The sequence below is a fragment of the Vidua chalybeata genome, chromosome 6 (assembly GCF_026979565.1).
Source record: "Vidua chalybeata isolate OUT-0048 chromosome 6, bVidCha1 merged haplotype, whole genome shotgun sequence".
NCBI lineage: Eukaryota > Metazoa > Chordata > Aves > Passeriformes > Viduidae > Vidua > Vidua chalybeata.
The window spans coordinates 17,259,042-17,286,814 of record NC_071535.1 but is presented as its reverse complement, the minus strand read 5'-3'; the positions used below and the strand labels follow the sequence as shown (position 1 = coordinate 17,286,814).

Below are 27,773 nucleotides of genomic sequence, written 5' to 3'. Positions count from 1 at the left end.
AAAGAGATACCTGTAATGCGACAATGCCTCAAGTCTGTAGGGTGCTGCATGTGAGCACATCAGGTAGTCCCTAAAAGCAGTGTAGATGGCTGTTTTAACCAGCACACACATACAAGTGGAGGCTCACAATGCCAACTATAGCAGCCACAGTGAGTGATTCAAGCCCTTCATATCCTTCATTAACAATAGTCCAACCTTCATTAAGTTACTTGTGAAATAATAAATGTATAATAAATACATGTGAAAAGCATGGTGGAGGAGTTACACATTTACAGACACGGGTGCTCACGTGAGTTCAGAGTACAAAATGAAAGCAGAGCTAGTTGTTTCAAACACAAGTTTTCTAAGGCAGCAGGCAGGCAGCACTGCCAAAGCTCCACTCTCAGGACCCTTGACCATGGGCTACAATGCTTGGGTGTGGCCTGAACTGCAAGTTATGGCAAAAAAAAAAAAGCAGTTTTAAGATTCTTTGCGTATTGTCTTGTGTCTATAAAGTTGTCCCTCCTGTCAGGCTTACAGAGTACACTCCCATAGGATATTATGTGGAAAAGAATTTCAGCTTATAAAACAGGGTTACCAGCTGAATAAAACTTCTACAGGAACTGTAAACTGTTTTTATGTAACTGTGAAGATCTGTTTCTAAGTTACACATTTTTCCTTATTATTATTTTTACCTCATTTTCAGTGGTAAAGATTATTATTCCACTCAAAGTACTTATTTGTTCAGATAAACTACCAAAAAAAAAAAACCCAAAAAAACCACAAAAAAAAAAAAAAAAAACAACAAAAAAAAAAAAAAAAAAAAAAAAAAAAAACAAAACAACACAACCCTCCAAAAACCCCAAATAAGAGATGCCTTCAGTAGACTAGTAGTTCACTAGCATCATCTTAAGCTATTTTACTCAATCTCTAGATTGCTGAACACAGCTGTTCAGTGGTCCTGTGTACTAGCACATCTCATTCTGGACCTCTATATTTAATTTTCCTCCTCTGCTAAATAAAAAGATGTCTTGCTCCAGTTAATCACAGAGAAAGTAAAATATCAGCAAAAAATTCAGGAATGTTTGTTTTATAATCTTTGCTGGTCATCCTCCTAAGAGTGAAAACTAAGAGCTACCTGGAAGAGTTTAATGTGTATCACTCTTCAAGAAAAACATCTCCATGTAGACAGAGGGGCATCTCTAAAGATAGCAATCAAATCATGGAATGTTTACAAAATAAATCACGATGCCATGGACCTATATGCACTTGCATGTCTGGCAAAAGAGTAACTGCTGATCCTAGGACCAAAATTTCAGAAGGATTAGTTTCAGAAATCTTCCAGTAAATTTGGATCCTATCCTTTAGAAGTAATTGGAGCCCTGCTAGACCCATCGTGACTGACCCGAAAAGCCAGGGAGTCATGACCTTGCAGTACTTACTGTGTGTTCACTCAGTTCTGTCCCCATGCAGTTCTGCCCTGTCTCATTTCTGCCTCCAAGCATTAAGCTGTTCAACAGATGGTATGGGGAAATTAAAAGGTTTGCTGGGTATTTTGAGAATCAATTTGAGTAGAAGTGCCTTTCTGTATGCAGCTGTCTGCTGAGCACCCGTGCTGTACACAGGTTGCCTTGTCGGTGATTCAAACTGTCCCAAGTACTAAGAACAAGTGTCAGTGCTGTATTCTGCACCAGTTGTATCCAAGCCTTTACTCAGACAACAACCCACATGTTTAAAGCCTCATCTTTTTACTAATAATACAGCAGCTTCATTTGCACAGAAAGAGTAGAAAGAGCTGTATTTGTGCAAGACACTGTAAACCATTTAAAAGCAGCAGCTAAGTACAGACACAGTAAAAGGAAAGCCAAAAAGCAAAACCAAACAGCCAGAACATCTCACAGACTGACTACAACCCAATAAAATAAATATATGAAATTCTTTAATTTCTTAATCAATCATGCATCTTGGCCAACATTCGCTTAATTTATATTTCTAAGCCACTAAATCATTTCTACAAGAAGTTTGAAAATGCAGATCTAGCTTGTGGTTTTTCAGTGACCAAGGCAAGTTGTGACATAATTATTAAAAAAAACCCAAAGCAAAATAACTCTCTCATCAGCAAAATTTACAAGAGACAGATCCTTGACCTCCCTATAGAGACTGAATGCAGCAAATATGGTGTCTGCTACCTAAGACACAGATAGAAACCTATCTTTGGTAATAGAGTAAGTTTTTATGTAAAGCATGTAAACACAAATTCATGGTCATATAAGACTAAACAGTTTTTTTAAAAAACAAAGCACTTTTATAATATACCTTGCTTATTTAATGCCAAACTGCCTCAAGCATTAGCAATGTCAACTGCAATAATCAAAAGTTGAACTGTTTGAAGGGGAGTGGGGAAGAAAAATCATGAGGGGAACAACTTTGTTTTTCTCCACAGGACTGAAAGGAAGTACTGACAGAAACACAAAATAATAAAGAGAAGAAAATGTTTATAGAGCTCGCAAACCTTATGTTTGAGATACTTGAAGCACCATTATGGATGATGAGGCCTAGGCTGAAAGTCACCACCCATGGACATGTCAGTGCTCCTCAAGGTGCAATCCTTGTCTGCTAGGAAACTCAAAGGGATTTATGTATTTGAGAGGAATCTTTGATAGGCACCTTTACACACACAGAAATAGGTGTACCAATCATTTTATCTATGTGTGTGTGAATCGATTATGGCATGAACGTTACTAACCCAAACCTACAGTTAAGTCATTGTTATTAATAATTACAGTGAACCCTATTGAATCACTTTGTTCATGTTAAAGTTCTCAATCAATGATTAAATGTTGCCAAACCCCTTTGCAACTTTATCTTTGCATCTGTATCCTTTGCACCCTTACCCCCTTTTGCATTTGTGGCTGCCATGTAAATCATTCTAAGTTGCTTCTAATTTGATCCTCCTTTGTTTGCTTTAACCTGTGTAGTAGGTAATGGAGTGAATGTTGGCATCCAGCTCTGTAAAGCTGTATTTTCACAAATTCATGTTAAACCCTACTTTTGCCAATACCTTTGATGATGTTTCTTTAAGCAGCCAAACCATTAATTTATGATAATCAGAATGGGGCAGATGCACCAAATCTTTAGCACAAAAAGGGAATGTTTTCTACATAACTGTGTACTTCTCTGCACATGTTCAATCCGTTAGATAACTACCTATATTGATATTTAAATGCAGTTAAATATACACACAGGCACAGAAGTATTTGTACACACACAGCTGATCGAGTGGGTCTAGCCTTAGCTACTTTTTCATCTCCAAGAAAAATTACATATTGTTCTTGTTTCTCAGGAGAAACAAGTTACTTAATGTATTAATATCAGAAACTGAGTGTTGAAACTCAACTTCTGGTTCCCAAAACAGATTTCCTATTTGATTATGACAGAAAACAACAAATGTATTCACACAAAGTAAATAAACTGTGTTTAAAAGATGCAAAGCATGGATGTTGAAATATAAAAATGAAAGATATGCAGGAAGTGTTGTTAGTATCTTGATTCAAAATATGAGTGTATGTAAAAATCAGGGCTGGAATTACCCATCACTGTATGTGTAATTTTAATTTCAATTTCACCTTATCCTTCTTGTGCACTAGAGAGCAAAATGATGGGCTAGACACATAAATAAATATTATCAGAGACAAACATAATTTATTATTTTTATTGTATCCAATCCCAAGCACTAAGACATTCTGACCTGAAAAAAAAAAAAAAGAAACTAAGAGGAATAAACTGTATATGAAGCCAAAGATCATATAATCTTATTCCCAAATTGACAAAGGTTGTCCTAAAACAATTTAAAGAAAAGTTACATTTTCTCTGTTAACTTGTGATCAGTATTAAATGCATTCAACAGAGGATAAATTTTTTTGTAGTCTAAAAGTCTTACAGACTCTTACACTTGTAAGAAAATGAGTTTATCCCACTCTGCTGATTGGAGAGAACTGTTTTGTTAAAGCTTGTCTGTCAAGATCCAGGTGCAAATTTGCCTTCTTTTACAAAGGATGTGAGGAAGAAGTGCTGTGTATAGTAGGTTCAGGTTCACAGCCTGCTATCTTGGCAGGTGTACTTCTAGTAGTTGTAAACCTGTAGTGTAAAGCACTACTTACCCCAAAAGATGCCCTGGCTTTGATTTTCGGGTTTCTGAATACACTGTACTTCTCCTGAAAAAGAAAAAAAAATCCTGCCTCCTTTCCTCTTGCAGTCCCAATTAATTTTCTAGTATGTTATCAATTTCAGGAAAATCAAATTATGAATTCATAGTTGTAAGAAAAAACTGTGCCATCCCAGAGCTCTGCACAATCTCATGTGTGCAACTCAAAAATTTCTAGCGGCAAGATTTATTCCAGTATCTGAAACCAATGGATTTTTTCACATTTAGCTTAAATAAGGCATAGCAGTGAAATGTGCAAGCCACTGACCACCCAATCAATTTAAGATAGCTTCTACTTTTTTCAACATTTCAAGCAAAATTAAGCTGTCCTAGTAATATTCCATTTCTGTTAATTTGCCTTTTTTTTTGATGTTTAAGAAATGCCTTGTATACAATCAAGAACTTAACAGCAAAACAAAGATCTGCTCTGATAGACAGGAATAAATTTCTGCCATGTTAGAGGGGAAAAATTATTGCCAGTGTTAACCACGACCATCATTAACACAGACAGCATACAAGAAAACTCACAAGACACAAACTTTGCTAAGATTTGAACACCATCACTGTCTGTCCAATAATTTTCCTCTTTTTACTAGTTCGGAAGTTTTGGCTTCCCCAGAGATCCAAAAAAAGATGACTGCCCATCAAACACGCAGGTCATAGCTAGAGAGCATCTTAAAAATTCCTAGACCTTCTGTTATGATTTTCTTAATATAGGTCTGGCTCAAGAAATCTGACATAGTCAAGGAACAGCCTGACTTGACAACAGCGTTCCCTTGCTGATAGCAATCTGCACATCACCAGAACTGCTCATAGCAACACAACTGCAATAATATTCTTATTTTAGTAATCTCCATGTAAAGCACAGGCATATGCCTCTCTTCTAGCTGTGCTCTCAGACTCTAGAATTATGAAAGCCAAGATTGCTTCTAATACCAGCCACCTTCACATTTTAGGAATGCCAAACATTCACAGGCTCTCAGCATGGAGCATATGCTCCAGCTCATCAGCCCAGAGATTTTGATGGCAATAGTCACAATAATTTCACAGTTACAGAAAATAAATCTTTCCACACTCTACCATTTTCCAAGATACTATACAAATTTCACCACTAATTTTCAGCTGGGACTTTTTCAGAGAATGCCTCCTGTAATATGGGATCTAACTGGCAATATGCTATATTCCTGTTACAGGCCACTGAAATTTACTACTCTTAAGCCCCAGCCTAGGCAGAAGTGGCCTAGCCCCAAACTTCACTTAGAGGAAAGGCTTGGCACCAGCTGCTGCCAGACCTGTCTCCTTATCTGCAGTGATCACAGCCAGTACACTGCCCAGCTGTGTGACAGCCCCTTAGGAGATGCTCTCAGTGTGCCACCAGGTATCCACTAATCCTGGATGCAAGCAATCACAACAGGCAAACAGCCCTCACTCTTTGAGCAGACTACAACTCCTGGCACGGAAAGGAGAACACTGGAGGAAGTTTGGCAGTCCTAGTAAAGGAAAAAGTCACTGAACAGGAACTTGCAGTTTCCTTCGCTCTATCTAGTCTCCATTTTCCTTTACCCAACTGAAACCCATGAGCACCAGAGTCAGTTTTCCATTTTTAAGTCAGTCCTTGTATGTGTGTTTGTGGAAAGAACATTGGAACATGTCTCTAGACAAAAGCATCTGTGATGATGCCTACAGAAGGGTCAGTCACAGAAAATACTTTTCCTAAAAAAGCTGAGATCAGCTACTGCCAATTTAAAGGAAGTAGATTCTAGTGTTCAGATTGCAAAGTCATAGCCACATCACCCGCAGGAGCAACCTGAAAATAAACTAAGAACAGATATGAAGCCATTTAACAGCATCCTTGGAAAAACAGTACCTGTAGGTTACCTCAGCACTGACCTGCCAAGCAAGGACCATTCAGCTCCTTACCTTCTTCATGCTTTGGGGGTAACCTTCTGTATCTTTTCTTTCCTACACTACAGCAGTTACTGAGGCAGCCAGGCCAGTACTGCAGGAACTTGCAGCATCTCTCTGGTGTGGTCTGCAAAGTGCTGTTTTACTGCCACCACTCACACAGAAGATGACTGAAGGCAGAAGAGGTGAGTAGACCTGTGGCCAGAACCTCTGCCCAAGCTCAATACTGTGGTAGGACTTGCCTTGCAGCACTCATCCACACCCTCCGGTTGTCAAGGGAAGTAAACAAAGTCAGTAAACTTCATCTTGAGTCACTCAGATGTAATAATTTCAAAAGTCACTACACAGGACTGTTACAAAATAAGCAGAGTTATCTGTAAAGATAGTAAAGACACCCATGCAGATATGAAACCCAAGTTACTGAGTTTAAACACATTAGGAATTCAACTCATCTTTGTGTACTCTGAAATGTGATCTAGCATTACTGAGACCTGTCTGATGGAGTTCAGTTTTCTTCCTTCTCAACTTCAGAGACCAAAGGTAGCTCAGACCTTTTGGTCACAGGGAATATAAACAGCTAGAGGTCCCATTTCCATACTAATGGCTCTAACATCAATGTTAGCAGGACCACACTTCAGGCACTTAAAAAATAACACCTTTTGCCATATTTTACACACTCAACTAGAAAAATAGGAATAAAAAGACTACACACAAACTGCACAGATACACACACACACCCTATACAGAATGCAGAGCTTAAAATGTCACCCCAATGTCACTATTTCTGTAAGAATCACTGCAAAATTCATTGGGATTTTTTTAATTGTCTGTACAGTGCTAAGGCCATTACAAAATCCTCTCACAAACAGGAGCCCTTACCAGCACCCTCAGGACTCCAGAAGCCCCTCTAGGAGTTTACCCACTTTCCCAAACAAAGGAGAGCTCTGCTGTTCAAATTACTCCCTTAGGGACACACTGCACAACTCCTCTGACTTAATTTTACTTCTTCAATAATACCACTGCAAACACACTGAATGCTAATAATAAATAAATTATTCAAATATTCAGTCTCTGCGGAAGTACCATGTGAATCATCTTCCTGAAAAGAAACTCCTGAAGAGATTGTAAGGTATCCTTCATGTGTGTGGGGGAAAAAGAAAAAAACAGAAAGAAAAAAAGAAGAGGAAAAAAAACAGGAAAAAAAAGCTGATTTAAATAATTATGCTATGTGAATGAAAAGTGATTTATAAGTGATTTATTTTAACAAGGACAGATAGCAGCTTTGCTGTTAATTCAGTATGTTCACCCAAACCAACTCACCAGCAAACAGAGCACGACTGTCACCATTTTTTCAAAGACAGTGGAATGGCAGCTCAGAGAAGCAGAAGTTGAAGAGAAAACACGATGAAGTCAAAAGGTTTAATGCTCTGCTGATGAAAAGTAACTACATTGGAACTAGACTCTCAACCCCCGCAGGTCTCTAAAGAAATACTTTGTATCTCTCAGAGTAAAGGGTTCAACTGGGGGGGAAAGAAAAACAAACCAAAATTAACTTCCCTGCAAAAGCTAATGGAGAGCTCTGTTGCTTTTTCACAGTTATGTTCCCCCTGTTTAAAGTTCTTCCATTAGTGAAGCATCAGAATGTGATGCAAAGCCAGTATTTTCTAGACTGACAGCTCTGGGCAGTGAAAAGCACCATTATTATCCTTAGCTCAAAGAGCACAAAATCAAGAAATTATAACCCCAAAGCAAGAAAATGTATTTAGATTCTTGGGAACAGAAGATGCCCAAATATGAATTAAGAAATAAAGGTTTATTTGGATTTGGGCCTTAAGAGTTTTGCCCAAGACTTTGTTATAGATCACGGCACCTAAATCTACCAATCCTAAGGCTGGATTATTTTGCATTGCTTTTGGCCTTTTTCTTATGGTCACCATGACATTTAAGTGTTATATAATATTAAATTATCTGTAATACATACAGTACCTTGCCACGTTCTTTTTGTTTGCACCTCTAGGCAGTGGAAGAAATGAGAGCTTTTCTCTCCAAGGTTAGTTTTCTTTTGAGGAGTGACATGCAATTCTGAAGGTTAAACGTGCGTGAGACTTGCTGAAGTTTCTTGTCTTTCAGCTCTCCCCTGTCCCTCCTTCTCCTCAGCCCTGTTAGCACCAGAAGGTAGAGGCACCTTCCAGGTGTTCCAGGATGGGCTGTACCTCTCCCCCACATGCCCAGGACTTGCACCTGTTGTGCTTGCCCAGTGGAAAGAGCAGATGAACTGAATTTCCACCAGGAGGAAGAAGCCCATTGTGCTTGCAAGGGCTCCTGGGTATTTGTTGGCGATGTTGACAAAAACATTCCAAATTTTCCCATTATTAGACAGAAAATACATGTGGCTGCATGCACACATGCATCTTCTCTTAGTGATTTTGTTATCAAGCTCCCTTTTGAAAGGCTTTACTCTTGAAAGTAAAAAAGCAACTCCTCCCAGCTTCTCCATAGTAAAGGCTGAGTAGTTGGTGTGGGCAATACTTGTCCAAAGAAACCAGGCCCTAGTATTGTTACATTCTTATCCTAATGCCACTATTAACATAAAAACATAGGTTGGATGTCTTCATTTGTAAGAGTGAAACTTTCTAATTTAGCATTTTCAAGGGAAATAAGCAATAAATGCCCCCTTTTTGCCTCTTCCCTGCTGGTTTATTTACACCTCAGCAACTGCTTTTACTAATAGCTAATACTTGGAAAGGTGAATTCCCAAATCTCCTCTCTTATTTCTTACAAATACTTTATGGGAAAGAGATTAAATGACTTGTTTAGACATTTCAAGGATTCTCAAGTTTATTAGGGAAGAAAAAGATCTCTATAAAATTGTATGCACATGTTCAAAATAAAGTGATTCCTCATGTTTTTATGTAGGACATCACATTTCTGGTCTGTTCAAACAAAATAAACTTTCTTATTAGGAATGCCATTTTCTAGCTCAAATAACTCACCATTCTCAACTAAGAATAAAGTGATCCATGTGCTTTGGTACCTTCCTTAAAGTCTCACATTATGGTCAGGTGTCAAATGTCAGCACAATAAAACACGAAAGCCACCAACCTGGACTGAGGGCAGTAAGGGTCAGTGGAGTAGCAGTACCCAGAGTTTCCATTTCTACTCTGCCACAAACGACGGAGTCTCCATCTCATGCTGGTTTTGGTGACATCTGACCCTCTGAAGACAGTGTCTTCCAATTCTTTCCCATCAAAGCTTCTCACAGGTGGTGCCAGCTAAAGCCATGGCAGCAGGACCAAGGCAGATTGCACACAGACTGCTTCAAGTATCAGAGAATAAAGTGTGTCTCACATACAGTGCTTTCCCAGAGGAGAAGAGGGCAAGTCATCACCAGGTAAGCATCCTATCCCTTGCTCTGTTCTGAAGCATGAGGATGCTTATTCTCTTGCAGTTGCTAGTAGAGAAAGAACTAAGCAGACCATGAGATCTGGGGAGGGTAATCCCTCCTTTCTCAGGCTCCCTCAGCCAAGAGGGACCAGAGGCCATATGCAACTCCTCACTGCTCCCCTTCTGCATTCTCAAGGAGATGGATTTTTCCAATCTTTCTTTCCATGCTCATTAAAAGAGAATCATGGCTTCCAATGAAAGCCAGGCTGTCTGAATTCACTTCACTGACTGCTGCAATCCAGTTCACAGGTGTGAATCCAGGTTGGCAGGATCTCTGAGGAAAGAGTTCATATCTTTGATGTAACATCCACAGGCAGCAGATTTAAATTGCACTGTCAGAAGAGGAAGTGGAGGACCTTGCTCACACCAGAACACAGACAACTTGGCAAGGATTGCAGCTCTACTACTTAGAGTAGGTCAGGCACAACTGGAAGGTGGACCATCAAGTTTCAGTGAGGAGGCCCATCTCCATTTTTTTTTCAACAGCAATAGGGACTGGATGACCCAGGCTCACTTTCCTTCCCCAGACAACGAAGACAAATCAAGACAGAACAAATATGATACAAAAAGGCGTTGTAATATGATGCATTTAATTTATTAAAGTGTGAGGACAAATAAGATTAAAAAAGAGTAGTAACTTTGTTGTTTTGGGTTTTTTTTTCCCTCGAAAAGTAAGTTACATCTTTAGGAAAACAAACCAAACCTCTCTACAGTCCAGTTACATCTTACAGGTGGCACTCAGCCACTGGAATTTATATGACTGCTGCTAAACGGTAATTTGAAGACCTATTTTTAGTTTGTTCAAGAACAATGTCAGACATATTAACTGCAAAATAGTTTTATTATTACTGCTGATCTGTGAACAACTGCATGCTCAAGTCTGTAACACAAGCTTAACACCCAAGATCAGAGCAGAGGCAACGAAACTGCCCTTTTCAGAACACCATATATTAGTTTTAAGGTCTTGAACTTAATGTGACTGTGGCCCCACAAATCTTCCACATAAGTTCCTTAAGAGTTTAGAATATGTCTAGATATTTTCCTCCACAAGGACTTCTTCCTCACATATATTTTATTATATAAAAATGAATGTGTTATGACAGATCAGAACAGAAAAAACAGTGGGAACAAAGGCTCTCCATAGAGCAGATTTAAAAAAAAAAAATCCATTATTTGAAACAAACACACAATATGTACAGTAACAAGCTACAAAAAAAACAAACAAACAAACAAACAAACAAAAACCAGAAAAATAAAAGCAGCAAGAGCAAAAACTTATTTTATATGGAAATCCCGAAGGCTAGAACACAGCAATTTCCATGGACACACAGGTAAGTTTTGAAAGAAGACATTAAGAGTCTGGTAAGACTGAAGGCCCTACCTAAATTAACCTCTGCATGGGACTTTTCTCAAGAAGACCAAGCAGCACAAGGATATAGGGAGCAATTTTCACCTAGCAGAAGGAGCTCAAGACTACCTAGGCAGGTGATTTATTCAATACAGAGTAAGTGGTTAGAGAGTTAATGCTAAGAACAACAGTACCATGATCCTTACAAAAAAAAAAACAAAAAACAAAAAAAAAAAAAAACCAACAAAACAAAAAAAAAACAAACCACCAAAAAACCCAAAAAACAAAACAACAAAAAAAAAAAAAAAAAAAAAAAAAAAAAAAAAAACCAAAAAAAACAAAAAAACCACCTAAGGCAACCATCTCATATCTAATAAAATCATAGGCGAAAAGAGAACGGTATAAAAATATTTCAAAATTCTTCAAAAAATACAAAGCCAGAAAGTAACAGAGAATTAATCCCACTCATGTCAAAAATATTAAGGACAGAGAATAGCTAAAATGAATTTTAGCCTCTCTTTCTCTTCCTTTGCTATTCTGAGGTACAAAGATACATGTTTTCTCAGCCACTTTCTCAGAAGAAATATGTTAAACTCTTTACAATGGTTTAGATTATTTTGCCAAATAGTTCTGATATAAAATGAATGGAAACCAGGAGCATCTACACGTCTTCTTGGCTAAAGAAAGCACTACTTACATTGTGGAATTTTCTCTCTTCATTCCTCAGACCAGAAAAAGAACATTTTTCTTAAGAACTCAGAAGAAATGAGGTGTGACAAGTGCACGTGAATATCACATTTACTATAATAACAGAAGTATTCTGTATGATTGTCTATAACACAGTGAACATTCTTTTCAAACATAGTAGAACAATTATCAAGTAAAAATAGTTTAAAATACCTTTGTTACCTCAACTTTTGCCAATCCAAAGGCAGTACTATAACTTGAAACCAATAACTGAGTCAATTTTTCATTCTCCTGATTGCATTAAGCTGACTGTAAGCACTGGAAAAATACTTCAGATGTTCGTGTAACATAGGTACTGACTGATGCCTTAAGTTTTAGCTTTCGTATTTTCCAGATTCTATATTACATTAGCATATAACTCTGAACTTCTTACAAAATGTTAGCAAGTTCTCACAGTTCAGTCAGACAAAACAATCCTTTTCCAGCCCAAGAACCAAGGATACCATTGCAACTTCAGGTCCAAAAACTGTAAACAATGGGAAATGGAGGAGAGCAGTCTGGGAGGATGGGACTTCATAACCTGAAGCTGTAGTCAGACAATTAATCCCAATACATAAATGGACCAAAACATCTCAAAGTGTGAAAACTCGTGATTTGGGGTCCATCTTGGGTAGAGCCTTGGCTGGGCTCTTGGACTGCCCAAGGTGCATCCTCTGAAGGCCTTTTTAATAAATACCTACTTTATTACTTTAACACTGTCTAGCCTCTGTTCCAAGTAGCCTCTCAAGGCATCATGACAAATACCTACACCTCATGTCACACCTCCCTGCACTGCCACCATTTCTTACACGGGTCTCCTGGAAAAGGACGCTCAGAGAAGCAGCAAAGAGGTGGATGCACTATTGCTGAGCAACCTGCTAAAGCCTATATATTAAAGAGCCTATTGTAGGGAAAAATCCAAAGAAAGAAATGAAAGAACAAAGAAAGGAAGGCTTCACTGATTTATCGTCTTGCTTTAAAATTATAACCAGGGAGTGTTAAAATGTTACTTTAATGAGGTTTTTCTTCATACTCTCTCATCCTTCCAACCTCAGTTGTATCATGCACATTACAGTCCAACTTGGCTGCATTTTCCACTTGAAATGGCCATGCAGAATGCCAACTCAGTTAAAGGTCTGTTAGGCTTTGTCAGTTGCTTGAAAAGGCAGTCATCCCTTTTCTCTATTTCTTTAATATGTTGAAAAATTTTGGGCTTTTAGATTTTCCACCCCAATATGGAAAGCAGAAGAGAAAAGAGTAGAGAACAGTGTATTCTTCTTTGTTGTGAGAAGGCTTTAAGCAACAACTGAGATAGGGAGGACTACAAAAACAGCTGTTATTAATTCCTGGTATCTTGCATCTTAAGAAAAGGTAAAACATTTCTGCCATACAGACTTGACAGAGCAAGTTTACATTTTATCAACTCAAATTACGAAGACTACATATATGTAGATACTCATTTAAAATCAGAACTGTTGAAAAAGTGAAACAAATCAAGCTATTTCACAATAGTTATTTTTCCTTACAAAAAAAATAAATTAAAATTTAGTTCATCTCATTAGGAAGGACTGTAAAGGTAGCAGATCTATCTGATCAGACTAAAGCCAAAAGCAGCTAAACTCTACAATTTATACCATCTCCTAGTGCTAAGAAATAATCTGAATGTTTTAATGTATTTAAAATTCACTTGAACAAATCTCAGCATAGATATTAAGTAGAATTATACAAATTCATAGATATGTGCAAGGAATTAACTTGAAAAATAGTCTCAGGTAAACCTCAGATGCGGGATTCCTTTGGTGTGTAGAAGGTAATACTGCCTGACAATGAATTATTTGCTTGTGTGTCTCATCGTGAGCAAAGCTCCATCATAGGTGATTTGGATAAATGCTCCTGAGAACATATATATATATATATATATATATTTGTGAATATATAACATATATATATATATAACATATATATAGCATTTTCTGTCAGAAGAAAGACCAGAAAAGTCTTGTCACCGGAAGAATGAAAAGGAAACTGAGACAACTCACGGATAAATCCTTGCAAAGACCATGAAATGATCCTCAATGGTGTAAGTTACTTTGCACCACAGAGAAACACTCGCAGTCTGGGGACACAGCCTTCTGTGCTCCTAAGACACCTCCTTTAAGAGTGATGTACTCAATGGCAGAAATATAAACAGACACAGCAGTGAAAAACTATTTTAAGAAGTCTGGTAGACTGAAAATGTTCAGCTATCAAAACTGCAGTCATATAGCTTCTGTATATATTATCCATACAATGGAAATTGTATTTAACACTGTTCTATGAATATAAGCACTATTAACCATGGTAGCTTTCTTGAGACAAACACTCTGACACTGTTTTCCCCACTACATTATAGCTACCTACCTTCTGGTACCTTTTGCTATCAGCACAATTAAGGAGCAAAAAAAAATGATCTCTCCCAAAGAACAACCTTGTTTCATCCACAGAGCTAAAAAGTGATGTTCCTGGAACATTTCCTTCTGGGCACTCTTTATCCACACAAAAGGAAAAAACCAAAAAGCCACCCTTCACCATATATTACAGCAAGCAATTTAATGATCTGAGGAAAGAAAAAAAGCAGCAACTTTCACGGACTACACTCACTGTACGTGGTAAACCGTCATTTTCAAGGCACCAGATGCGCAATAAAGGAGAAAGGGTAAAGGAAACAAAAAAACATTTGGTTATTTCTTGCCAGGTGAGTATCAAAAAAGCTGAGCAATTTGCAGAAGTTATTTCTCAAGTAGAACAATTACTCCAAGATGCAGTATCTATTACCTACCTTGTAGAAGGGCTCCATTTCTCTTGAAAAAGGTGCTTCCCGGCCAAATGGGTGGACCTGATGTGCTAAAGAGAATAAGAAACAAGTGTAAAGAAAATCACATTTGCATTAGAAGTTGCAATTATGAGTTACTATTTACATGAATTCGGTTTTGTTCTTAAAGCTAATGTAACATCATGACACTTTTGCCTTCAAGCAAGGGTCTAATATTTCATGTTAAAAATAGGTTAATTTGATTCAAGATCGACATTTTCTTCACAAAGAAAAACGTCCTCAGCAGAGCACACACCCACACCCTCTTGGAGGAAGAGAGAAAAAAGCAATTTTGGATAAATAATAAAAAACCTCAAATCAATGTCAAAATTATTTACTGAATTCTAAGTACAGAAAAATACATGCCCTTTTCCAAAGATACCTGCTAAAAACGCCAATGTTTTACGGCTTTCACTCAGCTGGGACAATATGCTGCCCCAGCTAATGTGTCAGCCCAGGACAGCCCTGGCCAGACACGGGGCAGCTCCCGTGCTTCACCCACCGAGGCCCCTCACCGCCCCAGAAAACACAGCTCGACATCGTCCACCAGCACCTCTGACAAATCTCGGCCTTTGCCGTGCGCTTGGTGACCATGGCGGCTCCCGTGAGACCCTGTCAGGGCAGTGGCCACAGGGGCCACCGAGTGCCTGGCAGGTGTCACTGCCTGCCTGAACCAAGGCCCTGCCCTGAACTCAGACAGGGCCAGGCCCCACTTCTGCTTCGCCTCCTGCTCACGCAGAGGCTGCCCAAAGGTGATGGCCTCCGAGAGGCCACTCCTATGACAAGAGCAGCTGAAGGCAACAACATTTCAAACACAAGAGGGGGAAGAGGAGGGAACACTGGTAGGATCATCTAAACCTTGTTTCCTCTGATGCCTTGGAGTAGCTCCACAGAGCTGTGGGAAATGGAGTGTGGAGTATCTGCTTCAACAACCTGCAGTGCTGGCGAGAGGGGAGGGGAGGCTGTGAGAAGCTTCCCTGCAGCAGCCACCCACCACCACCTCTCCCAGGGAGAGGACTGAGGCGAGGCGACCCTGCTCCTGCCCTGGCTGCAGGAGGTGACGAGGCCAAGTTGTTATTCTGCATCCTCCGCACCACCACTGCAGGCATGGGCTGGGAGGAAAAGCCAGGCACCCCACTGGAAGGGCACCATTTTGCCTCCACAGTGGGAACTTGTTGGGATCAGCCTCTGAGGAATCAATCCCTACCACCACCATTGGTCTGCCTCCTGTTTTCAGTGGAATACAGTTACGAGACATAGTGATGAAAAAGTGGCGAAAATGTGAATCCATGGTGGTGCTGAGCAGACGGTGCTAGCATGGAGGCTGCCAGGGGGAAAGGAGTGGTGGGGGGGTGACCCCAACCCAGCTGTGCCCCATTGAGGGAAGCTGAAAGGAGCCCAGCCAAACCAAGTGCAAAGGAGCACAGCGGAATGGCTGGAAAGCGGCAGCAACCCTGGGGCTGACCTCCAGCACATCAGAGCCATAGAAATGGCAGCACAGGCACCAGCGAGGAACTGAACCCAGTGGAGCGGCAGCACAACCCAACTTGGGTAATCTAGCTTTTGGGAGGCTTGCTTGCCACTGTTTTTAGTTGTTTTGGGCTGGGTGGCAGAAAACACTACCCACAGGAGCCCCCTCACCATCTTGCCTGTGTTCTCAACTACCACAGGAACGATCACCATATGGTCTTTGGGGAAGCCACATGGATACAATCTACAGGGTGCATCCACCATCTTGTTTTTGTTTCTTGTAGCGAATACCTTTATTGTGGATAAAATAATTTCTCTCTTTGTATACCTCTGGTATTAATATTGTTATTGTACATTTCTTATTCTATTGATTTTTGCTTTCAGTAAATTGTTATCTCAACCCATGGTCTCCACTCTTGTCCCTCCCTTACCAGACAGGGTGAAGGAAGGGAGAGTGGCTTATTTGGAGTCTAATTTGTTGCTGGTGCTACAAACCATGACACTCTTTTCCTAACAACACTGCTGACTGCAGTCCAGGTGCACTCCTCCCTTCCCTATGGCACAGCTCATCCTCTCCATGGCCGTCTGCAGGTTGTGCTGCCCAGAGCAGAAATGTCACCAATACTCTCACTCCTGCTCTGTGGGCAATTCTCAGCAGGAGACACTGCCTGTAGGATTTTGCTGATGGAATCCAAGGGCTCCGGCACAACAAGTATTTAAAAACCATGGTACCTGGGGGAAGTAACTATTTGTTGCAGAATTGTCAAGGCAGGTGGTACAGACAGGCTGCCACAGAATCTTTCCTGTAGTCAGGGAACAGGTTTCAAAATCCTCTACAGCTTGAAGACAATCAGTCATAGGTGTTTCAATATGCTACGCTTTTACTGAAATTAGCATAATGAAACTGTGCTACCAATATATAAATAACTGCCCTATGCCCAAATCCAGGCACCATTTATAAAGAAGAGACTAAATATCCTTCAGTAAGATTGCTGTAAGGCACTCTGCATTTTTAAGGAGGCAATCCTTCCTCTATGGATACAAAGTGTGAACCAAGCCCTACAATCCATTTCTACTCAAAGTCACTTTTGTCTCCTCTTGAATTGACAACTGCTACAAAAAATGCAATGAAATGAAAACAGGTGCTGTCACTGACAGCATTAGCAAAGTTCTGTTAAAATGCCATGTAGCGGAAAACCACTTCTTCCACAATTATTCTGCAGATAGTCTTATGCAAAAATGTAAAAATTCACCATGTTAAAATAAGGACTGTATATAAATCTAAACCAATTATGTGAGTAATAAAAACCTTCAATACTCCTTAACAAAAAGGGGGATTGAGAGAGAGAGAGAGAGAGAGAGAGAGAGAGAAAACAAAATGACCAAAAAGAAGTTAAGTAGGTCTACATTCTAAGTGCTGGAGAGCATGGGGCACACACTTGTCTGAACACACGCTCACTTCACAGTGCTTAAGCAACCAATTGTTTGCATTCCTTATAGTAAGCACCCGCTCTTCAGTGTAGCTCCTCAGCTCAAAGGAAGGTCAAGAGCTGTCCAGGGCATTCACACTCCTGTAGGATTCACTCCTGTAACATATGTTACGGTGTATCAGAGTCCTGCATAATCTCTGGAACAGGATCCATCAGGCTACAAATAGAAAGCCATAGCATTGTCTTGATACCGTAGAGATTTACCAATCAGAAATCACAGTATGGCAACTATATGCCTTTCAAAAGCCCAAGAGAAAAAAAAAAAAGAGTGAAATTCTGAAATGACACTGCAAAAGAAATTCACTCTCAGGCTTTTGTAAGTGGGTGGAAGAGGGTTAAAGAAAGGAGTGGGAAAAGCTTATATATTTGAATAGACAAAATGTCTCCACTAGAGAAACAAAGCCATAGTGATTTCTTTTTTTTTCCAATTTGAAAAAAGGCCCAGGGTTCTCATAAAAATCTCCATCTGATTCAGCACAAACCCACATGAGCTGAGAAAATTAACTGTGTCCTCCCAGGGAAGGAAGCTAAAGAATTAAAACATGTAAATAATGTACTGCAGCAACCATCAAGCCTTTTGAAACAACAAATTTTTGTGTTTGGCTTTTGTGTTTGGCTTTGCAGAAGTTTATCTATGTCTGATCTGCACTAGGTAATTTTTTTTTCTGTTCCCAAACTTTTGTATATGAAGTCTCAGATGCTAATAATTATTAAAACATATTTCAAGTTGACAAATGATAGAGTTGAACTATCTCTCACTTTAAAGTGTTCAAAAGCTGCTTCCTCTCTGTTCCAGATTAAGAAACCATTTCAATAAGTTAATTCTTCTAAAGACCATCAATAAAAACCCAAATCATTTGGTCCATCTCAGGCATTTTTTCCAACAAGTTGTTTCTTCAGCGTAGCCTGTAAGCTACAACAGAAGAATGTCTGGTTCTCCTACAGAAGTAACAGCATATTCTGCATTTAGGCAAAATAAAAATGCAAAATCTGGGTCTATGATTTTCTTTTGTAATCAATACCTGATATAAAATTAATATTTATGTCATTAGCAGTATTGATGGAAGAGTTTTTCCCCAAACTTACCAACTAAACACACTGACTAAAGCAATATCTCTTGGAAAAAAAGCAGTTGGTTTGAACTCTTAACTCACTATGAAGAAACTTAAGGCCTAATACATTTTTGCTTTAGACATGTTTGAACTGGCCTAACTCTGAGAAGCAGATGAGCACAGGGCACTTGCATGAGTGGGTGGAAGATGGACCTTGATCAACCATAGTAAGCTGAGATTTCAAGCAAACATTTTGAAAGAACAATTCAGACAACATGTGGAAACATCAACAGCTACCTGCCAAGGATCACAGGTTTGATTTTCAGAAAATACTATAGCTTGAAACATACACTCAGACAACAGGATATCCAGGCTGCAACAGTATTTGCAGTGAATGCATAACACAGGATCCAGGGGTACAAGCCCAGAGGCATCCAGTGCACGATCCACCTCTCTCCAAAGCAGAGTCAGTGGCACTGTGGCATCTATGCACCACCACAGGGAGCAAATGAAGTATTCACAGCCTGCTGAACCTGTATCTGAGAGAACTGATGGAGGTTGGTGTTTAACCCCTGAAGAACTGGGAGCCACCTCTGATCAAAGCCCACCATTCCCATGGATGTGCTAGCAATTTTTAATGGTAAATGGGACTTGATTTCCAATCAAGGCAAGCAATGAACCGTTCTTTCTCTGAAGACACAAACAGCAGGAAACTTTGTTGTGCCACTGAGCCCCAGGCATGGGAAGCTTCTTGACTTCAGGGATTTTTCTGAGGAAAGGCTTTCCATAGGAAAATGTTGCTTTGCTGAAATCTAAAACATTCTACAGGAATGTGTTGATTTGAATACTGCTTCTGCTGGAAATCAGGCCAATATGAAGACTGCCCAGCCAGTGAGGGTTCATGGCAGCTGGCCAGCCCAACCAGGAGCTCCCAGGGCATACAGAAGCAATAATGTGTGTGAGCCCCCAATTAATTATTTCTATCAAAATGTATGGCGGATGTTTATAAAAATCTTCAAAAGGTGCACAGGCTTGAAGAAACTTTAAAAAGGAAACACAAATCCTTTGTCTTCTGGAATTCACATTAGAGCAAGGAGACTACAGTCTTGAAGCCAAGCACTAAAAAAAGCAAGAGTAAGAATTCTCTTGCACAGTTGCAGTATTTCACAACTATGCCAAAAGCTCTCACAGGCCTCTTTGTCAGAGAGGCTTGATTAATAGATTTTAAAAACCCAAACAACTAAAAATTCAAACCAAATTCAATTGTGTGGCACTACACACCACAATTAAGGGATTATGAAAACACAGACGCCAGGCAATAAATACAGGCCAATGACTATGTTACCAAATATGTCCACAGAGTGATGGTAAAGCAGGAAGACACAGAAAGAGGGGAAAGCAAACATAAAAGGCCAACACTAGCCCCTGAACACACATTTCAAAGGTGTTCAAAGCTGATACTTATTTAGCCTAATGAAGGACAGCTCAGTGGAGAGGAAGGGAAACTGCTCCTCACACACCTTAGCCCACCATGGCCAAGAGGAGGTGGAATTAGCTGCTGCCTAGTACCAAAGTACATCCTGCCTTTCAGAAAAGCCTGGACTACAGGGCAGGACAGCTCAGTAAAGGACAGAAATATGAGCAGTGTCAGCTGTAAGCTAACAAGCTGTGGCAAACAAAATACCCAACTCTGTCTGCAGTAAACAAACAGCTGCTAGACCACGATCACGCAGCAATGAAACAGAGGATGTCCTCTCCAGCCCTTACCATCAGCAAAAATGATGGGAACAAGAAAAGATGATTGACTGAACTGCCTCTACAGCTCGACCCAATAAACTGCAACTACCCCCCTTTGCCCTGGGGGCAATACCAGCTCTGAGGACAGCTACATAATTGAAAATTTCTGGGAACAGAAGCTGCCATTACCAGGTGAAGGGAAAGAAGGCATTGCTGTACCCAAGCTCTAAGTATTCCATTACCAACCATCCACAGTGCAAAATGCTTCTCTTCCAAGTCTCACCAACACCTCTGACAAAGAGTGAACTGAAGGAAATGCCAAGAAAACCAAACCTAGAAGCAATAAATCATTTTGTCAAAGAGCAATGAATGAGGCATCATGCAGGCTTAGAAACCCACGTCCAAAAGTTTCTGAGAAGCAACTAAATCACAGTTAGTCAGTCTTATGTTCAAGTTGCTGATAACAATAGTTGTAGATGCCTTATCTGGATAAAGCCCAGTAAACCCTGTATCTGGAGGCAGCAGGGAATGATGTTCTTGACAAGAACATTCAGCTCCCAATGCCAGCAGGGTGCAGACTGCTACTATAAGGTGTACAAATGGTTGTCCAACTAAGCTGGAAGACTTCAGTTTTTACCATTCCTTGAGAAGTAAATTTAGGATGCTGCTGTAACTGAGGAAAAAAGGTTAAATATGTTTTTGTGGGAATACAGCATTCCTTCATGCTGGAAGATGGATAGTACTTCCTTATGGCGATCACCCTGTGTAAGGCATAGGAAACGGTCCCAACTACAGTGGTGAGAAGCCTTCTTGGCTCCTGTGCTGAACAAAGGTGATCTGCAGAGCGGTGTTGAATGGCACAGGAGGAGGTCACTTGGTCCAAACCACACTGCCATGAACTTGTAGAGTGAACACAAGACAGACAGTAGCTCCTTCTCATTGATGACTCTTGTAACACTTGTCAGCTCTTTACTGCTTGTACTGGAGACCTCACACTCTTCCACTTTTGTATCAGCTTCCTTTTCTACACTCTATTTTAATGCCATTACTGCATGGGGGCGAAGAACACTACTGCACTCCGAAGAGAGTACTCCATCTGGGTATATAACCATAGTTGTTTTAATGAACTGATCACTGACATTTTACCTGTTGAGCAATACAGAAGTATTCACATACTGCTGGACCTGTAATACTTGTGTTTTGCTAATGAGGAAAAGAGAAAGTCTAATCCTTGCCAGCAGCTTGCTGGCAGTTAATACCACAACTAGCCATCACTCAGCAACAAAACAAGTAAGCTTCCTCTCCAAGCAAAGCAAAAAACCCTCTACTAACCTGGGCCAATACATAAAAATAACCTTGAAGAGTGGTGATAAGGTATTTCCTGACTTCAACAAAAACTGATTAATACTTTAGAGATTTTAAATATACAAACCCATTATTCCATCTTCTCAAATTTTCCATAACTGACAAAACATTACTGTTAAAGAGATCTATGAATTCACAGTACAGATTTTTAATTTATGACTGCTAATCTAATATTCTGGCAATGCTTCTCTTTTCTCTGCAATTCCCTCTTTCACTGTCTCTCAGTATCTCTCACTTACTGCAACATGTGAGATCGAGACTTTAAGCTCTTAGATGGAGTCTTTCCTGGTTTCTCTAGGGTGTCTAACACATTTTCAAGTGAACAATAACATTTTGATCCCTTGTGAACTCTAAATGAGTTTTCTATATGACACAACTACCAGAAGGATTACATCTAAATTTCATTAAAGACTGAAGAAAAGTTGCTCATGAAAACCACTCACGAACAAAATGCCTGAAAATAAAATTGAATGTTTTTTGAAGGATGAAGTGAAAAGTTGCTCAAATTCTTTACGTTCTCCAAATAGCCAAAGCCATTCTCCTGCCACAGTCTTCACTTTAGTAATTAAGCAAGAACATGCCAGGGGGGGTGGCAGATTAAAAAAAGTTAAAAGAAAACTTCTCAAATTTCCAAAATCAGGGATAAAAATGTAATTCTTAATTTCAAGAAAAATACGGTCAAGTGTCCTTTGGAGCCCATCAACGACTCTACTGTGGTGCTCAAAAGGCCCCTCTCACTGTTGGTGTGATATATGAAGCCTTCTTCTCCCCTGTGTGAGACTATCTCTAGCCGTTGGCCAGAATGTTGGTCTTTGCTGAGAACTGAATATTATATATTTATGGACAACAACAAAGGATTTGTTTAAATAAATAAAAGTATTGTAATTTCTACAGAGTAGTTGTTCAAAGAGAGATGGCTATTTAAGGTACACCAGCCTCATAGTGCAAAATTAGAATCTTTCCTTAATCTCTGTTTAAATATTTTAAGATGTATTTTGTGAACAAAATATAATTCTAGGCTGATTGCTGAAACAGGAGAAAGTCCAGATATATTTGAAAATTCATGGTGAGGCAACTGTCCCATGTTACTTTTAATTAAAAAAGATTTGTCTCCATTGGGAATTGTGAGAGGCTGCCTATCAGCCTCCAGTTCTAATTCTGCCTCTACCACTGAAATCACACAGTGACTCCAGGCAAGTAATTTCATCCTTTCTGTCAGAGTTTTATTTTTCTTCTTTTGTACTAAAAACAGGCTTACTGACACAAGACTGTATATCTCTGGAAGGAATAAAGAATTGTTAACAACACAATAGGTGAGGGAATAGTCTTTTCAAGTGCATGTAGTTAAGGAAGGACCAACACAGTTCGCTTCTAGAGCACAGTTATTTGTTCCCACTTATTTCCCTTATTTCAAAGTAAGGAAAAATACAAGGTTACTTCACTTGCTGAAGTGCTGTTTTTCTCACAACTGCTATTAAATGGTTCCTAGACTACCACTGGATGAATAACTGGTAGTTGTCATGCAGGGCAAACTTTGGAGTTACCTAAACTTGCACCTGTGCTACAGAGCGTGCCTGTGCCAGCTCAAGCAGGAACTACAAGTCAGTGCCCTGAAGCCCAGATGAACAGAATATTCTTTTTACAGACAGCCACTGGCCTCTGAGACTACAGAGGACTGTCACCTCTTTTGGGTCAGCATCAAATGCTGACCTGGCCAACAGGGAGAAGTTCGAGTCTCCTCTATTCAACAAAATCAGAAATGGAGCATTTCAGTTTTCTGCTTCCATTTGCTACAAAACAAGTGGGAAAGAAGAGATTCATTTCTGGTTTGGTTTCACTTGCTTAAAATTGCACTGGAAAAAATTCCTGAATCTCAGGTTCTGGAAAACAAATGAGTTCTAGACATGTCTATACCTAAGGCCCACCTACACTTTATGTGTAAGAGTCTGCTCAGATAGTTAATGCCACAGTACAGACAAGGCTCTAGACTCCACACTGACCACCTGAACAACTGAACTGCAGTGAAACTGCAGAGCTATTAACCAGGCACAACAGCAATGTTCTTCTAAAAGAAGGACTCCCCCAAATCAAAACTGATTAAGTTTTTTAAAAGCCCAGGGTCACACAATTGACTTCTGTTACTCTAGTCCTGAATCTTCCATTTATTATCTTGCAGAATTTCCAACAGCTTTGCTGATTGACCTGCCTGGATTTCAGAAATATTTCCTACATGAGGCTCCCAGTCACATCCCTAACCATGGCTTAACCATGGCCTGTCAGTCAATTGGGCTTGAGAGTGACAATAGGCACACCTCCGCTGAATGCTCATCACCCGTTCTGAGCACACCCCACCTGTCCGTTTTAAAGACACCAATGTACCTTGAACATGGGCAAAGTTGTAAACGTGCATATGCAAAAGGGGAAATCTGCTGTCAAATGAAACAGAAATAGATGGGAAAAGGGAGACGAGGCCTTAAAGTTGTGTGTGTGTGTGCTCTGCCAACTGCTCCATGTTGCTTGCTAAAATTCTTGTTTATCTGGAATGGTGGGATTCCCCATTTCACCAATTTAAGAACTAAGGGGAACTTAAAACGAAGCATGACCCACAGGCTGCTGCCAGTATGAACTCCCCCTCCACCACTTGCTCAAAGCCAAGGCGCTTACCAGCTGAAATTTTCCATACTTGGTCTTTCTCATTAATCTTGAATGAATGTGGTTCAGATGATTCAGAACTAATCTGGCTTCTGGAATTAGAGCAGCAGAGAACAAACGAATGTTTAACCTCTCCCCTGGAACATTTAACCTCTCCCAGATGCTAAGGGTACTTTTTCCTGGGAAGCCTTAAAGTGCTTATAGGATCTGCAATACTGCAGCAGAGGAGGTTGCAAAGATTTGTACTCACTGGGCCATACACAAAAGTGTTTGATGCACATGTCAGAAAGTTATGTAAAAGCAGAAAATACAATGATGATGATGATGATGATGATGATGATGAAGATGATGACAACAACAAGAGCATCAAAACAGAAGTACTCCCATATTTGAAAAGCCCCAATTACATATTTCATCATCTCAATTCTACCTCTTCATGTGTATCTACTACATGAGTCCAGCATTCATGGTAGTACCCTTATCCCCTAGAAGACCTGAGCTGAGGACCATACTGCACAGCATGCAAGATACTCAAAAGATAAATGACAGATAGTTTGTGGATGCTATGACCAACACAAAGGTTTAATGCATAAATAATGTGTTATCCTTAGAGATACATTTTTAGAAATAAACTGCTAGGGCATAAAAAATTTAGTATCAAAATGTGTCAGTTTGCTCTCATTCATACTCCCAAGATTATTCCTTTTGAAGAACTGAGAGCTGTATTTTAGGGATGGGGAGAGACATCCCAATACATACACAAAAAATCCTACAGCATCCAACAACGGGCTGTCTCGCCTTGGGGTCTGGCTCTACAGACTCAACAAAAGATAGCATTTTTTGTACTCAGAAGCAGTGTAGAGACACCATCTATATCAATTCTCCCACCCACAGAGCTATAGAGAAATAATTTCCATTCAGAGAAAGGAAAACATAAACACAGAGGTTAAAAGGTACCTCCAAAAACACCCAATAAACAGTGGCAAAGCAGGACCAGCCCCCAGACACTCCCCTCAGGTCTGGGGCACTCCTGACAACCTACAACCCACACTGCTGTTGCCAGGGCTCCTCATCACTGACTGACATCAGCTGCACCTAACAACAGCTCAGCTTTTCTCCTGAAGTTATCCCAAATATTTCAGGTTCGCTGCAGAGGAAATTAAAAGTCAAATTCCAATATGCCCTTCACTTTACAATAAATTTAAAGCAAATGGCACAAGTTTGACCAAATTCTATCCTATCAGCTCAGTCCAGTCAGGAGAAGGTGAAATTTTTCCACTTATTCTTGAGAACTCTTCAACTCAACAAGGCCTCAAATTCAAGTTGCTGAAGAGATGAGACTTCATGGATATCTACACTACAGAAGTCCCTTCCCCCTCTACAGCCTCTGCCAAAACAAAGAACTCCACTGAACTGTGGCTGGGAAGTGTGTGTGATTTGGACTTCCCTGGTCTCTGAAACAAGAGCACTCCTAGCTAATTTTACAGGAGCAATAACCACAGCACCCAACTTCAAAGCAGAGGTATGAAATACAGAATTTCAAAGCAGAGGTATGAAATAAAGAATTTCATACGTTCTGCACACCTAACCGTAGACAAATACTCAGAGGACTTAATTTTGACTCATTTTAGCCACTTTCATTTAACAGCAAAATAAACCTCCCACCTGTAATGGGAAATAAAACTCAGTGTGCATCTTTATCCCTAATCCTTACCTCTATGAACAGCTATTCAGCCTGTTGAGAATACTAACATTGTACTTAATAATATTCTAATAATTCTCTCAAGTTACAATATTATCTACATGAATGAAGGAACTCAGTGAGGAAAAAAAAAGCTGACCTTCACAGAATTTATAGTGAGAAGTCTCTCTTCTACCTTTAGGCCAGTGATTTCTCATATGACTGAAGAAGCTGTATTGCTAAAGAGAAGACTACTTTTCCCAAAATTGTCTTAAAACATTTGTCATTTCAACAAATCTCATCTTCCCCAGTGAAATCCATGATGTGGTCTGTTTCCCTCTGCTTCTTCCCCTCAGCTGTTTGTACAGAAGTTGAATGGACTCAGTAAGACAAGACTTTAACACTGCTCTTCACGTGGGGATTTGCAGTAGAAAGCAGAGGTGTAGGAATAAAGGATATATGAAGAAGGTGAAGTTTTACAATTGCTTTTGCAATGAGATACTTGTTTCTACATTTTTGTTTTATCTGCTCCGACTCCATGTGGTGAAGGTTGAAAAAAATCATTACAAACGTGAAAAAAAAAAAATCACAGAAAGTCACAAATATCAGAGTTTCTTTTTTCTGCATAGTGTATCTCTACAGCAGTTTGTTAGCAACCTTGTGCCAAAACACAACATCGTAGAGGGAGAGTCTAGGCCATCTCCTCTTTCTTGACAAAGCCCAAGAAAGTTACAGAATAAACCCAAATATGGCAATTCAGCAATCCTCAGTGCCCCTCCCTGAACAGCTCTGGTTTAGCAGCCAGTGGTGGAGACCATAAATTTTCAACAAACCAAGAGGTTCTGGGAGATCCATCAGCTGGTGGGCACCCCAAAACCAGAGGTATTTCACTAATGAAGAGCACAATCTTTGGAGGCACTAAAAGAAGCTGCTAAGATGGGCATGGTTACCTATCAGATACTGCATAATTCTCCCTTCAGTTGAATTGGTATCTGCCATACAGTTGCAAAATACCCTTATTAATTTTAACTAGAAAAAATATGTTCAAGAATGTATATGCACTCTCCCTCTGTGTAATTAATCCCTGGAGTAAAGCTGTTCCTTGGATCACCTCAAGTACAGAAAATCAGTGAGCTAGATTACAGGAAACAATTACTTATGGTACACTGGTGTTTAGAAAGAGACAGTGACACTCTGACATCCCCAGACAGCATTTGAGCCCTCTAAAGCTGCAGATCAAAGAAAGTATCAAACTATGCTTTTCAAACATCAGATGATGCAAGCTTGTTCATTCTAGTGAGATTATACTAATCAGTCATAAAATGAATCAGACACAATCTCTTAAACATTTAAGAGACAATAATTTATAAAAGTATCTGTTTACTATGACCAATTAAGCAGAAATATTTTCTTAATGTGTCACTTGTAAATTCTGACAAATCGGGGAAAGAAAAAATGGAACAAATTACTTTGCCAAACCACTCCAGTTAATTCTCATGTTGGTGGTTTCATTGATAGTTAAATCTTTTTTATAATGTTATGTACAGAACATAACTGAATTTTCCAGCCAACACACAAAGGGCTAATAGTAAATACTCATGAACTGGAAAGCAGCAAGCTCAGCCATTTGCAGGGCTGAACGACCCAGACAGCTGCCTCTGCTAGATGTGGCCAATACACCTGCAGTTCTCAGTTCAACTGGAACATGCTCAAACAACAACTCCTTTTTGGAAATCCCTGCACCTAAATTTCAGATCACAAACATGAACTCAAAGCAAAGTAGCCTTGGATAGCTTCAGCAGAAATTGCTGTCATCTCATTCCATTCTTAACCCTTTTGAAACCATTTTTCTGTCCTATACCTAAGAGG

General features: G+C 39.7%; 1 protein-coding gene and 1 long non-coding RNA gene across 5 annotated transcripts in view; both read right to left on the bottom strand.

The window, feature by feature from the left end:
- Window positions 1–27,773, bottom strand: part of FOXN3 (forkhead box N3) — a 209,491-nt gene that overhangs the window by 60,897 nt on the left and 120,821 nt on the right. For 3 of the 4 annotated variants that reach the window (XM_053944510.1, XM_053944511.1, XM_053944512.1), the window contains exon 5: window positions 14,425–14,489. In XM_053944510.1, the coding sequence (XP_053800485.1) occupies window positions 14,425–14,489 (65 nt within the window). Of the gene's footprint in view, window positions 1–14,424; window positions 14,490–24,235; window positions 24,316–27,773 lie in introns of all 4 variants that reach the window. The other variant, XM_053944509.1, reaches the window with a different exon arrangement.
- Window positions 3,707–6,299, bottom strand: LOC128789050 (uncharacterized). Its single transcript, XR_008431294.1, has 3 exons — window positions 6,104–6,299; window positions 4,140–4,193; window positions 3,707–3,727 (listed from the first exon to the last, which is right to left on the bottom strand). It is a non-coding gene; the product is annotated as an uncharacterized LOC128789050 (long non-coding RNA).